This window comes from Astyanax mexicanus, chromosome 20 (assembly GCF_023375975.1).
Source record: "Astyanax mexicanus isolate ESR-SI-001 chromosome 20, AstMex3_surface, whole genome shotgun sequence".
NCBI lineage: Eukaryota > Metazoa > Chordata > Actinopteri > Characiformes > Acestrorhamphidae > Astyanax > Astyanax mexicanus.
The window spans coordinates 23,357,133-23,370,959 of NC_064427.1; the positions used below are offsets into that span (position 1 = coordinate 23,357,133).

The 13,827-nt window shown below is 39.7% G+C and overlaps 1 protein-coding gene across 3 annotated transcripts in view; it reads right to left on the bottom strand.

Moving 5' to 3' along the window:
* The window catches only part of vldlr (very low density lipoprotein receptor), a 40,497-nt gene extending 27,408 nt beyond the window's left edge, over nucleotides 1–13,089 (bottom strand). For 2 of the 3 annotated variants that reach the window (XM_022681221.2, XM_022681219.2), the window contains exons 1-3: nucleotides 12,686–13,089; nucleotides 4,972–5,091; nucleotides 1,356–1,478 (exon numbers count right to left, since the gene is read on the bottom strand). In XM_022681221.2, the coding sequence (XP_022536942.2) occupies nucleotides 1,356–1,478; nucleotides 4,972–5,091; nucleotides 12,686–12,752 (310 nt within the window). In that variant the 5' untranslated portion in view covers nucleotides 12,753–13,089. The remainder of the gene's footprint in view (nucleotides 1–1,355; nucleotides 1,479–4,971; nucleotides 5,092–12,685) is intronic. The other variant, XM_022681220.2, reaches the window with a different exon arrangement.
* Nucleotides 13,090–13,827: the final 738 nt, after the last annotated feature.

Consider the following 13,827-nt stretch of genomic DNA (forward strand, 5'->3'; position numbering starts at 1 on the left):
TCCCCAGACGCGTTTTTCCGCTTTTTTCAGTATTACAAGTTTTAGTAATTTTCTTTGGTTGTGTGGAGAATTTCGTTTTATTTTTTTGAAATCCGTTAGATTATATTTTTGTCAACATTTTGGGTTTATTTTCGTTTGTTATTTTTTGTTATTTTTCTAATAATAATAGTAAATGCATAATTGATTTCCTTTTTTTGACGGGCGAAAAATAAAAAGTAACGCGATAGTTACTTTTACTGGTAACTAATTACTTTTATAGTGGAGTAACTCCGTTAGTAACTCAGTTACTTTTTTGGAGAAGTAACGAGTAACTATAACTAATTACTTTTTCAAAGTAACGTGCCCAACACTGATAACCACACACTCGTATTCTTCATTGTGTGTGTTTGTAAATATAACTTGTTTAAAGTTCCTGCAGAAACTGCGAGTGTGATTGCGGCTGGTTGCTATGGTTTTTCTAAGGTGTTGCTAAGTGGTTGCTAGGTGGTTGCTAAGGTGTTGCTATGGAATCCGTGGTGGTTGCTTTGGTGTTGCTAAGTGGTTGCTATGGTATCAGTGGTGGTTGCTATGGTGTTGGCAAATGGTTGCTAAGTGGTTGCTATGGTGTTGGCAAATGGTTGCTAAGTGGTTGCTATGGTGTTGCTATTGTATTCATGGTGGTTGCTATGGTGTTGCTAAGTGATTTATATGGTGTTGTTATAGTGTCCATAGTGGTTACTATAGTGTTGGTAAATGGATGCTAGGCGGTTGCAAAATTGTTGCTAGGTGGATGCTAAAGTGTTGCTATGCCAGATAGTGAGCTTTGGGGCAGAAGCATTAATGGTAATCACTCTGACGGTAATTCATACATGTACTAATGCAGCACTAAAGCACAATTATGGTGTTAACTTACAGAAATAAAATAAATAGTAGAAAGGAGAACTTACTGTAGGAAGCTCTTAAAGGAACATTTCACCCACGCCATTTAAAATAGCCCAGGTTAAAATCACAGTTTTCATGCATCTTGGCATGTTCTCCTCCACCAGTCTTACACCCTGCTTTTGGATTACTTATGCCACTCCTCTTGCAAAAAATTCAAGAATTTCAGCTTGGTTTGATGGCTTGTGATCATCCATCTTCCTCTTGATCATATTCCAGAGATTTTCAATTTGGGACAATTTTTAATCATTTTAATAATTTAGTGTTATAAGAAGGCCTTGGGGGTTGTGTGTACTTTTTTAGGAATCAGGAAGGGCAGTGTGTTTTCATCGACAGGGAGTGCTGTGAGAAAACATGGTGACCCTGAGTGACTATAAAAACAGTGTGGTAGTATACAAGACGTTTATGGTAAGTTAAGGAGGAAGATTTTTACTTACAGCACTGCTCTGTGCCCTCATCCGAGCCGTCCTCGCAGTCTGGCTCACCGTCACAGTGCCATCTCTTGGGGATGCACTGGCCATTGCGGCAAACAAAGTCAGTCTCTGCACACATCTTCCTCACTGCAACGGAAACACACAGGCAAGACAGGGGGAGGGTTTAGACAGTAACAAGTCTCAGGAGTCTACCGTTGAGCCAGTTTTAAAAAAAAAAAGTACAGAGTCAAGCAAAAACTAAGGGGGGAAAAAAAAAAAAAAACCTTCAACAAGCTCAGCAGAGATCCTCTCAAAAGTGAAGCCCAGATGTCCCAGAATATCAGAATATACGTCCTCTGCACTGACCTCAACACGGCCCTACAGACCTTCTATCAACAGGAACTTCAACTCCTGCCCTTAAACTGTCCTTGCATGAATTCAATTATCTACAGCCAATCCACCTTCTAGGGGCACATCCAGGGTTGGGCAGTATGGCTCCTAAAATATGATATTTTAGATAAAAATAAAAATAAAAAAAATATATATATAAATATTGTAAACTAAATATATATATATATATGCATCCAAGTTTCTGAAAATGATGCAACTAATGTTGAGTCACAGAGTAAATCTGCAGGTTACCTGCAAGTAGACCTAATAATATGGCTACATTCACATTACAAGCCTCATTAAATCAGTTCCGATTTATCTTGACTGTTCACATTTAGAAATGTATGTGGCCTAAGTCTGAGGTCCTTAAACTGTGTTGGGCCAAATTCCAACTCTGCATCAGAATCAGACATCCCTTTGAGTGCATGTGCGTCAGAATGATGCAATTTTTGGTTTATCTTTATTATTCAGTTTTCCTTCACAATACTCATGAACAGAAACAGCTACGAAACACTATTCAAGGTTTAGGACAGTGTCAAATGCATATTTATAGTCTAAGAGAGACCAAGAATCAGATGTGTCTGATCTAGGACAATATTTGAAAGTGGAAGGATTGGATTTAAACACAGCCAAAGTCACTTAAGCTTGGTAACGTAAATGTAGTCTAAAGTGTGAGAAAAGCTTAAGTTAGCTATGCATAAATACACACAGATCCAGAATACAGTTTTACTGACGCTGTAGATTCGCTCATCTGTTTAAAATCAGGCAAGTTACAGACATACATCTGTAAGGGATAGGGCTACATATGTTAGGTTGTAGGGTCAAGGGGTGAAATGGGATTAGGCCCTAGTCTATTTAAGCATGCCTTAGTCTGTCAACAACTATTAGTTGGAGACCCACCCTAAAATTCACTTGTTTTCAGAAATTAAATCCGTTTTAATCCAGTGCATCTGTGATCAATTATACATCTTATTTTTTTTAAAGCTGCTTCAACGCCCTGAAGAACCAATTTAAGCAGGAAAGAGCTCCCCTCTCAGAACTGAACCCAGACCTATTCTCAGTTATTTCATGTCCACTCAGTGTACAAGTGCGTCCTCTAGGGAAAAAGCCCCCTGTGGCTGGAACTGCAAGAAGTGGCAGGAGGGCTCCTAACTAATAAAGTACATTAGCATTCTCCCCACAGAACTGAAGTTTACACTCGCTCAGCTCACTCAGGCCGTGCAGGAGAGCACTCTTGTAATGGAAGCACACGCACACACAAGAACACAGCGCAGAGCAGGGCTGGAATCTCGATGACTTCAGTGTAACTGTTACACTAACAAATTACAGCCGCCGTTTTCATATCTGTGCCAACCCCTCCCTTCTTCCTCTTCTCTCCTCTCTCTTCCCTACATGACTGTGACCCAGTTACCATCGATACCAGGGAAGCTGGATCATGCAAAAGCAGATCTAACGCGTCTCTGATAAAGACGATGAAGGATTCCTGCTGATCTCTCTTGATCTCTTATATACTGCAGTGTGCAGGCCTGTGTTGCACGCATGTTTAACCGGTCAATTTGGTCAATAATTTCTAAGTAAGTGTGGCACTGTGGAGAGTCACACCGCAGCCTCAAGTCCATGCTTTGTGCAACGTGTGCACACCATGGAGGAGCCCCTGGAGAACCACATCAGGGCTTTAAACTAGCACGAGATTAAAAAAAAAAAAAAAAAAACGCAGCACAGCCTTACAGTCGCTCACACAGGGAGATTTAATACAGAGACACTGTATTAGAGCCTGTGAAAGATGCACAAGATGAGACATTTACATTATTAATGCTTCTTTAGTTCATGCAGTGCTTCATTATTTAATTTTAAGAAATTAAAGAACCAACTTGGTGTTTAAATGATTCTTTTCCTGGTTGACCATTAGGTAAAGCCTTTCTCTTAGTGCAGAACCTGTCAAACAGCATTATTTAATCCCAATATAAAACCCTTTTTCCTTACAGGTCAGATAATATGCCCCTATTGGTAAATCTATTGTCAATAAAGGAACCAGTTTGGGTTACAAAGGGCCCTCATCAGGGTTGTAGACTGTACATAAGGCCTCAATGGGATTCATCTGAGATTAAAATGGGCTGCAGTGACTAAGCTCAACTAGAATGCAATGTCTGAAGACAACCACAGGAGAGCTTGGCTGCTCTAATAAGCTTTAAGTTAAAAAAAAAAAAAAAATGGATGGATGGATGGATGCAAACTAAAAGAAATGTGCATGGCTCTAGCCAACATCTGGTGAAAATGAAACAAACTTCATGGGAAGCTTTACTCTGTTGCACATGCATATCATTTTAGAAGCATGAGCTTATTCGCATAGCAGATTTGGAAAGAAAATTAGATTTGGGCCAACATCTGCACTGTGTGAGTTTAGCTTATACTTTATCGTTATCAAGATTCATTTTATTGTTATGCGTCATAATCATAAACAATATGCTTTTCTTTGCATACTGTGGGTATCAGCACTTAAAAGTACACCCTCAGCCCCTTTAAGACACGAGCAGGATCGTAGGAAGCCAATTAAAGGCTTTTGTGCTTCAGATATCAAATGTGGCAAGCTAATTTTCAGAAGTTCGGAGTCACCCACAGCTACGTAGATGCAGTAGACACAGCTGAACTGGATATTTGGCCTTTAGGTGGCACTAGCAATTTTTGGAACAGCGATGTTAAACAATGCAGGGCCCATGATGTCACCCGCCCCGCCCCCACCCGCGAGCCGCCTTGCGTCCGGACCGATCAAGAGCTGAGCCAGTGCCTAGCTCGAAACCCGAGAAAAACAGGAAAACACCAGTAATCTCTTTAATCAGGCTTCTAAATGGCTTTTTAAAAAGGAAAATAAGAGCGTTTTTTGGGGATTAAAAGCATGGATTCAGCTGTAACTGGAAATCTGCACTGCAAAACTGTGCTGGACTGAGGTGCCCAGCCATGTGGATAGAGGCCATGCGGTTAACCTCATGTTTACTCCTGCCCCCCTCTCGCACACCCGCTTCCCAGGCAGCAGCACCCTATCACTGTGTATCCATTTCTTGTGTCAAGAACCAAAACATTCCAACATGATGTGTTTGCCCAAATATCGTATGTGTAAAAATGTTTAAGACAAACAGAAAAAAATTATTAAAAATCACTTTACTTGCTTTTTTTCTGCGCATCATTAAAACATTCAAGTATTTTATGTATATGTATGATAATTTCCAACATACTCATACAAAAAGTCACTTACCGCATGTACTCTCATCACTCCCGTCGGAGCAGTCCTCGTCCCCGTCGCACTGCCACACGGAAGGGATACAGCGGCCATTCCCGCACTGGAACTGAGAGGTCTCACATTCCGCCTGCGAGCCTGAGATGGCAAAGGTCAAAAGAGCAGAGGAGATGACATCGAGTCAGTGTTTACTGCGAGAGGGTAGAATAGCTGTACTCATTAAAACCTTTTCCGACAGGTCTAGCGTCTCATAATTCTTCCACAATTAGTCCCGCAGTAAGACATTAAACACCACCGACTTGGAGCTACTCGCCATGTTTACAAACCAATAACGCTCAACTCTGTAAAGCAGCAGGGGGCAGGGCATCACATGATTTAAAGCAGGGGCACCCCAACATGCCGTAACTGGAGATCTACCTAAACACTTTACTCCTGTTAAGTCAATGGAATGGTTTACTTACGAGTTAATTAGTGGATGAAAAGGTTGGTGTTTTTTGTTTTTTTTACTACAACCACTAGTGAATCTCAAAAAATTTGAATAGCATTGAAAAGTTACTTAATTTCAGTAATTCAGTTCAAAATGTGAAGCCAATATTATATAGATGTATTAAACACAGAGTGATCTATTTTAAGCATTTATTTTATTGTTGATGATTATGGCTTACAGCCAATGAAAACCCAATCTATCTTCATAGAAGTTGTCAGCAGAGGGAAGCATGAAGTGCTGTAAGATTTTGTGAGAAAACACTGTACTGACTTTAGATTTGATAATAAAACACAGTGGATCAACACCAGCAGATCACATGTCTCTCCAAACCATCACTGATTGTAGAAACTTCACACTAGACCTCAAGCAGTTTGGACTGTGTGTCTCTCCACTCTTCCTACAGACTCTAGTTCTCTGATTTCCAAATAAAATGTAAAATTTACTGATGATCAGTGATGGTTTGGAGAGACATGCAATCTGCTGGTGTTGATCCACTGTGTTATATCAAGTGCAAAGTCAATGCAGTTGCACAGATGCAGGATTTAGTTTTGAACTTAATTACTGAAATTAACTTTTCAATGATATTCAATTTCAGTGATATTCAGTGGCTGAAAAACCGGGACAAAACTGCTTAGTGTAAACCAAACCTAAAGTTTTAAAGTTAGGAGTCTTGCTGAAGGACTCTTACCAACGTAGAGTGGAGCATTTTTAAGGTCACTCTCCAACACTGGGTGGCACCAACCATTTTGCTTACAATAATACCTATTTATACCTCGTTACAAAGCTTTTTTTTATTTTTTATTTATTTTTTCCCATTTTCTCCCCAATTTAAACGGCCAATTACCCAACCCACTCATTAGGACTCCCCCTATCACTAGTAATGCCCCAACACACCAGAAGGGTGAAGACTAACACATGCTTCCTCCGATACATGTGAAGTCAGCCACCGCTTCTTTTCGAGCTGCTGCTGACGCAGCATTGCTGAGCAGCCAGCGCGCTTGGAGGAAAGTGCAGCGACTCAGCTCTGATACATCAGCTCACAGACGCCCTGTGCTGCAGACATTACCCTGGGAGTGATGTGGGGAGAGAGCGCCATCTACCCACCCAGAGGGAGCAGGGCCAATTTTGCTCCCTCTGACGCCGGCAGCTTGATGGCAAAGCTGCATGAGCTGGGATTCACCTCGTTACAAAGCTAATTGTAAAAGCATTTAAATGACAAAACATGACTGCATTGGAGTCAGCCAGTAATCAATATTTCAATACAGGTATCAGAAAAGAAAGCATGAGGAGAAGACAGATTGAACTGCTAAAGGCATTATAAATTCATTAGTCAATTAATAAACTAATAACCAAAACATGCATCAATTAAAAGATTGATCAATCGTTGTAGGCCTAATTCCACTAAATCCAGAGTCTGGGATCCAGGCCAAACAACTTAATTAAGTCTCTATGATGATTGGACCTTCAGGAAAAACAACAACATTCATGGGTTGTTGTTAAGCTGATTTCAACAGCACACAGCACGCATCCCAGTGAATCATCTAATGCATGTGAACAGAAGATGCTCATCCAGACGCTGTACGTTTAACTCTAACATTCAGTGTAATAGCATGCAAATAATCTGCTGTAACAAAAAATAAACTCAGGTGAGTTGCCTGATCCCTTGTAATGTAGCTAGATAAAATTGCTGCTAATGTTAGTATGCTAGCTAGCTCTCCGCTAACCTTAATTCTCTCCCTGGTAACGCAGCTAACTCATTGCTAATGTTAATTTTGCATGTTAGCTAGCTCACCACTAATGTTATTATACTATGTTAGCTAGCTCTCCACAAACCTAGGACAACTCGCTGCTAATGTTAGTATGTTAGCTGGCTTACCACTAACGTTAGCTAGCTCTCTGTTAACCTTAGTTCTCTTTCCAAAAACGTTGGCTAACCACACCGCTAAAGTTAGCATGTGCCCTTTCCACTGGCATTAAACACACCTTCTGAAAATGTAATACCTATAGTAAATTTAAAGTAAATTTAAGACAATTTAAGACCTTAATTCCTCAGATTTTATTTTAAGGCATTTTAAGACTTTTTAAGGACCTGCAGGAACCCTGCATTTATGTTTGATACAAGATATATGAAGGGTAAGAAAAAATAAAAGCTATTAATTTATCATAACCATCATAGTCTCACTAAAGAACATTTGTGCAAATTCTAATGTCTTAAAATTCTTTAAAATAGTTGTACTATAAAATAATTAATTTGCATTATTATTGCCATTATATTATGCATCATTATATCAGTGGCAATCTCAATTCTGTAAAGTACTTTTTACGTCAAACAGTGATCATGATAAGCCTAATATACCATATATCAGGCTGCAATTAAATGGATGGACATTCGGCCAAGTTTTACTTAACGCAATAAAAAAAAAAAAAAAAAAAAAAAAAAACTAGAATGTACACTAGAATATAAATCAAGTGTACAGTCTTTTATGAAATATTAGTTAGTTAATGTTTAGAACTATCATAATTAAGCAAGGCAACCAGCTGGTAGACTTATGTTTCCAGTTCCCGATTTCTTGGTGCAATCCCTTTGGAAATGTGTTCAAGTTTCCCCTCAGCAGATATTAGACCTTTACTTGCTAAATTTAAACATTAAAAGAAAATAAACCATAAAAATAGACCATAACTTTTGCAGACCCAACATTTTATGCTTAATTTCCCCACCTAATTTGTTAAATTGGGCAAATAAACAGTAATTGCGCATTAAAACGTGCAGAAGTGCATTCCATTTTCCAGACAGTGGAATGTCTGATTTTTAAAGGAGCCCCCTCTATGAATAACCATTACTTCTTTATTTTTCCTGGTTTATATTAAAAACTAAAATGTGCTCTATTACACCACTATTTCTTTGTTAATAAAATTGTAATATATATATAAAATAGGAAAGAAAATCACTGATTCCTGATTTGTTTAGTAGGAAAATACTAAATGAGTTTCCAGGAACACAATCTCTAATGACGCCACAACACAAGGAGGGTGAAGACTAGCACATGCCTCCTCAGACACATGTGAAGTCAGCCACGACTCTTTTCAACTGCTGCTGATGCAGCATTACCGGGTAGCATCACAGCGCGCTCGAAGGAAAACGCAGCGACTCTGTTCTGATACATCAGCTCACAGATGCCTTGTATTGATAGACATCACCCTAGAAGGGATGAGGGGAAAGAGCACCATCTACCCAACCCGAGAGAGCAAGGAGAGACCAATTGTGCTCTCTCCTTGTTCCGGAAGCTGACGGCAAGCTGCATAACCAGGATTCAAATCACAGCAGGACCACTTGGCAACCACTTTTAGAGTTAAAGTGAGTAGAATGGATGAAAAAGGGGGCAAATCTTGGGTGACTGATTTATATATTACATATTATAAAGATCATTCCGTACTCAGTCACATCCACACATCATTACATCTCTATTATGGACAGCACATTTGCATGCTCTGGTCTTTAAGATCAAGGGCAAATCCACTGATAAGATAAAATACTGTAGCTGCTAGGAGCCATACAGTACACCTGCAAGGTCAGGCTTTCCAGGGCTTGTTCAAGATACGGTTCAACACATGAATGAGTAAATAATAATGTGTGACGCCAACACGGTTTCAGGAGGCAGCATGCAGCCCCACGCTGAACCCATCAAACACTGAATCACCACATGACAGAAGTCCACAGCTGGCCAGACAACTCTGCCTGCGTTCACCCTGATCTCATGACTCCGTGTCCACTCTCTCGGACCAATGTGGTGCCTGCACGGGCGCCCACTTCACCAGCACTCCTTATGACATGTGACGGGCTGTTCAGTCCAATCAGGCTGTGCAGGGGGCTGCCTCAGATAGCAGGAAGCGGGCTGCTGTCACTGCCAATCAATGCCAACCCTTTACTGCACCCCCTTTAAAAGGCAGACAGAAGGTTATGACAGTCTACTGTACAGGAGGGCTAGATTTAATCTGTATTCAAGGGCATTTAAGTGTAGGCAGGTTATGGGCCATATTTGGGGCTTCATTGGGAAAGGTTTTGAGGTTTTTAAGCTATGATAGCTCATGAGATACTGGTTCAAACCTAAATTGAAGGCAATCCAAAGCTTTCAGGACTTTCAGGAGAAACAGTGAAAATCCAGTATCCATGCATACCAACTTTATTTGATCTAGTGTTAAAAGTTACTAACTGGCATTAGTTTCACTTTCAAATTACAGAAACACACCAAAACCTCAACCTGTGCTAAATATTGTGCAGATAATTTTGCTTGGGGCCCGCCAATGTCTTGAAACGGCCCTGCAAGCAATCAGTAATCTTCTATGGGAGGGAGCGTTTTTGCCAAATAAGAAACAAACTGAAAGCAACATGGCAACAGAGCAACAAATCAAGTTGAGATTTACCTCAACTTTATGCCAATGGATTAGTGAACTAACATTTATGCCAATTGGCCAAACAATCAGTCTGACATGACCTAGAATACATGATCCTAGTGCTGCAGTATCGACTTCAGTTTGCAGTTAGAGGACCAAATAAGTGGGAGAAACGAAGTTATTTTCTTCACTACAGTAGGTATTTGGTTTAAAGACCAATTTTATTTACTTATTTTTGTTTAATAAAAGAATGGATTTATTTCAAAAGGGACGAAAGGTTCATGATTTTTGTTGGAAGGGCTCAAAATGTGGGGTGTTCTAAATTTTCTGCTGATAACATTTTACATTGAAATCATTTTAAAACTGTTTTAAGTTTTGTGTTTGAGTACCCTCTCACAATATTGTTCAAATGTAGATCCAATATACGTTTAAATGTTGAAATATATGGTTTTCGTAGGATTTATTTTTATTTTTATTATTTTTTTTTTACCTAATAAATTAACCAAACTGTCATTTGTAAACACAGAATATTATTACCAGTAGCCCAGAAACTCCACCAATTCATATATTAACATATTCCTTTTTAAACTAAATAACCCTCCAGCACTTTATGTCTGGCCCCAAAAATGCACTCGAACAACCCCTCCCACCATAATATGCATCAAAAGGGCTTATCCCAGTTGGCTGGAGTGTCCCTTTAAAGCACACCCTAGCTGTAGGTCTCTGATTACGTTAACACAGAACACTTCAGACGTTTCAAGCACCTACTTGAGCAAGAAAGCAGCAGAATCAGAAGGGTAGGAACCAAAACAATGGTGTAGAAATTAGCTTGTTGAGCTGTGATGGAACTAACTACAAAATAACTATATTTATATAGAATAATAATTCTATATTTTTTAATGCAGTTTAATGCGTAACATGATCAAGCACAAACTGCAATCAATCAATCAATCAATCAAACAATCTTCACAGCTGATCCATACACTAGGCCTTAACAGCAGTCGCAGCTCAGACACATGGATCAAGAGAAGGAGGCTTGAGTAGCCCTGGAGGACCAGTTAAGCACCCTCCCTCATTTAGTGCATCTGATTCAGCTTAGCAGCTCATTCCCAGAGCCCCTGAGCTGAGCCCAGCTGAACTGTGTGTGCTAGTATGGTAAACAGTAACCCCACAGATGTATGTGGTCCACCAGGGGCTGGGTGGGATCACCTTTAGCTTAACACACACAAAAAAAAAACATGCACCTGAAAAGCTAAGATCCACACCCATCTCCATCACTCCATCAGCCTCATCCTCAGGCCTGCTCTGTTGCATTTGATCAGACCACTGCGCCATGCATCAGCAGCAGCCTTTCCTACCAACACACACATTCACACACTCTTCTGTCTTTCTCTTACAGACACGCACACGTCTGAATGCATTAAATTAGAGCAGCTTGTGAGACTACACAAATAATGCTCAGTTGCATTGCAATGCTGCATGTTGCTGCCAGCCCTCAGGCTGAGGCCTACTGGTTAATGTCTTATAGCTACAATGGGTAGCAATAAAAGAGCCAGCCAATCTCACACACACATTCACACACACTGCCTACTGTAGCATAGGTCACAGCTACATTTAAAAGGTACAGAGTTAAAAAAATAAATAAATAATTAAAATAAATAAAAACAAACAAACAAAGCTATCAACACTGTAGCAGCTCACAGCTATGATAAAAAAAAACTGCCTGCTGTAGCTAAAAACTCACATCTACAAAAGGTAAGAACAAAAAAAAAATACATTTCGTTAAAAAAAAAAAAAAACTGCACTGCAGTATAACTTTAGGATACGACTTAAAAATACCTACAAAAATATATACATAAATATATTTTTCATAAAACACCGCCCACTATACTGTTGCGCACAAATATGTTATGTATAGGTAGAGAACAAAAATAACTTTAAAATAATTGGGTTAAAAAAAAAAAAAGACTCGCATACACGATTTAAAAAATACTGACAAAATGAACGTATTAAATTATTTTTTTTAAAACACTGCCCAATATAGTTAGCATAGTTCACAGCTCCATAAACAGATTTAAATAACGCAGACATACCAAATCATACAACTACGATTTAAAAGGTAAAAAACTAAATAACTAGTTAACTAAACTAAATAACAAATAATTACGTAAAAGGGGCCCACTGTAGTACTAACATAAGATTTTAAAAAATATTTCCTTTTTTAAAAACACTGCCCAATATAGTTAGCTAGCATAGCTCACAGCTATATTAAAAAGCATAACTTATATAAATAGCGCATACTGCCCACATTAACACACACATCTACGATTTAAAAAGGTACAAAACTAAATAATTGTAAAATAATTGGGTTAAAGACCCACTGTAGTATAGCAGATATACGATACAAAAATTACTGACAAAAAAATAGACGCATCTAGTATTTCTATAAACACTGCCCTATATAGCATTGCTCACAGCTATATTAAAAGCATATATAAATAACGCAGACATACTGCCCACACAGCTAGGATTTAAAGGTACAGAATAAAATAAATAAATAATACATGACACACACACACACACACACACACACTGCCCACTGTAGCATAGCTCTCGTCTACCATTTAAACACGAAGCTAATTAGCTTATATAAAAAAATAGTAATTAGCTCAATTATTATTAATAATCATAAAAAACACACCAGCAAACCAGCTTGCATCACCCTGCGCTCCGCAATAAGGCGTAAATCACCGCCATTCAACGCTAACTAACCGCCGCCAGCTGCTCCCGGCCAAACGCCGAGCGCCCCTACAGCCTGAGCCCCGCTCCCAGCACCACCTCGCCTACACCCACCTCCCGCGAAGCTGCCTGGCTGGAGGCACAGGGGCAGGAGCAGAAGCCCCAGGACGGAGGGGAGCATGTCTCGCTGTTCAGCCCGGACCCGCGCCGCGCTCTCTGGCCTCGCTCCTCGTCCTCCTCCCGCGGCTCCACCGGCGGAACGGTCCTCTCGGCGGACAAACAGAAACCGCAGCGGCAGCCGCGTCTTTATTCCGCCCCCTTTATATATATATTCTCATTCACGGCCGGTCGGTGGCGAGCGCCTCGCGGAGATTCCGCCGTCCATGTCCTCGTTTTTCCCCGCCCGCTCCCTTTCTCTCCTTTTTTGATACTGAATGATGGCGCGAACGAATGAACGTGCAGCTAATCAACGCGCGCGCCTGCCTGCCTGCCGTGCGTGCGCGCGCGCCCGTGTGTGTATGTAAGTGTGCCTATGTGCGCGAGCGTGCGCGAGCGTTCATGAGTGCGTGCGTGCTCGCGTGTGCGCGCTTTTCACCCCCTTCTCTTCTCCTTCAACATGTCATTTAGGCGGTATTAACCCGTTCTCCGCCACAGAGCTCATACATGAGCACATGCAGCTAGACTACTGACTATATATATATATATATTTATTTACTAATGCAGGTATAAAGGTGTTAAACATTGACATTTTAATACAAAAATATTATATTAATAATAGATTATATATTAGTATACATACACACAATTTCTGCATTTGTATTATTAGACTAGTTAAAACTTAACCTGTAAGAGCCCAGACCCAGGTTTGAGTATTGATAAAAAACACAATTTAATCAGTTAAAGTAATTGAGCAGCTCAGCTTCATGTTTTGTTGCAAAAATTATAATTAAACATATTTTATTGATAATAGATCATATATTATTAACACACATTATTTATTGCATTTTTAGTATTAAACTTGTTAAAACTTAACACATGAGAGCCCAGACCCAGTTCTGAATATTGATAGAAAAAAAAACACAATTTAATCAGTTTAATTAATTGAGCAGCTCATTTATATTGTTTTTTTTTTTATTGTGACAAAGAGGGCGTGTTAAGGTTTAAATCCTGATGAAATCCAGCCTTTATTAATGGAGGCTGGTGAACTAGCCTGGGCAGTGAATGTAACCCTGAGAGTTCTGTGAGTCTTTACTCAT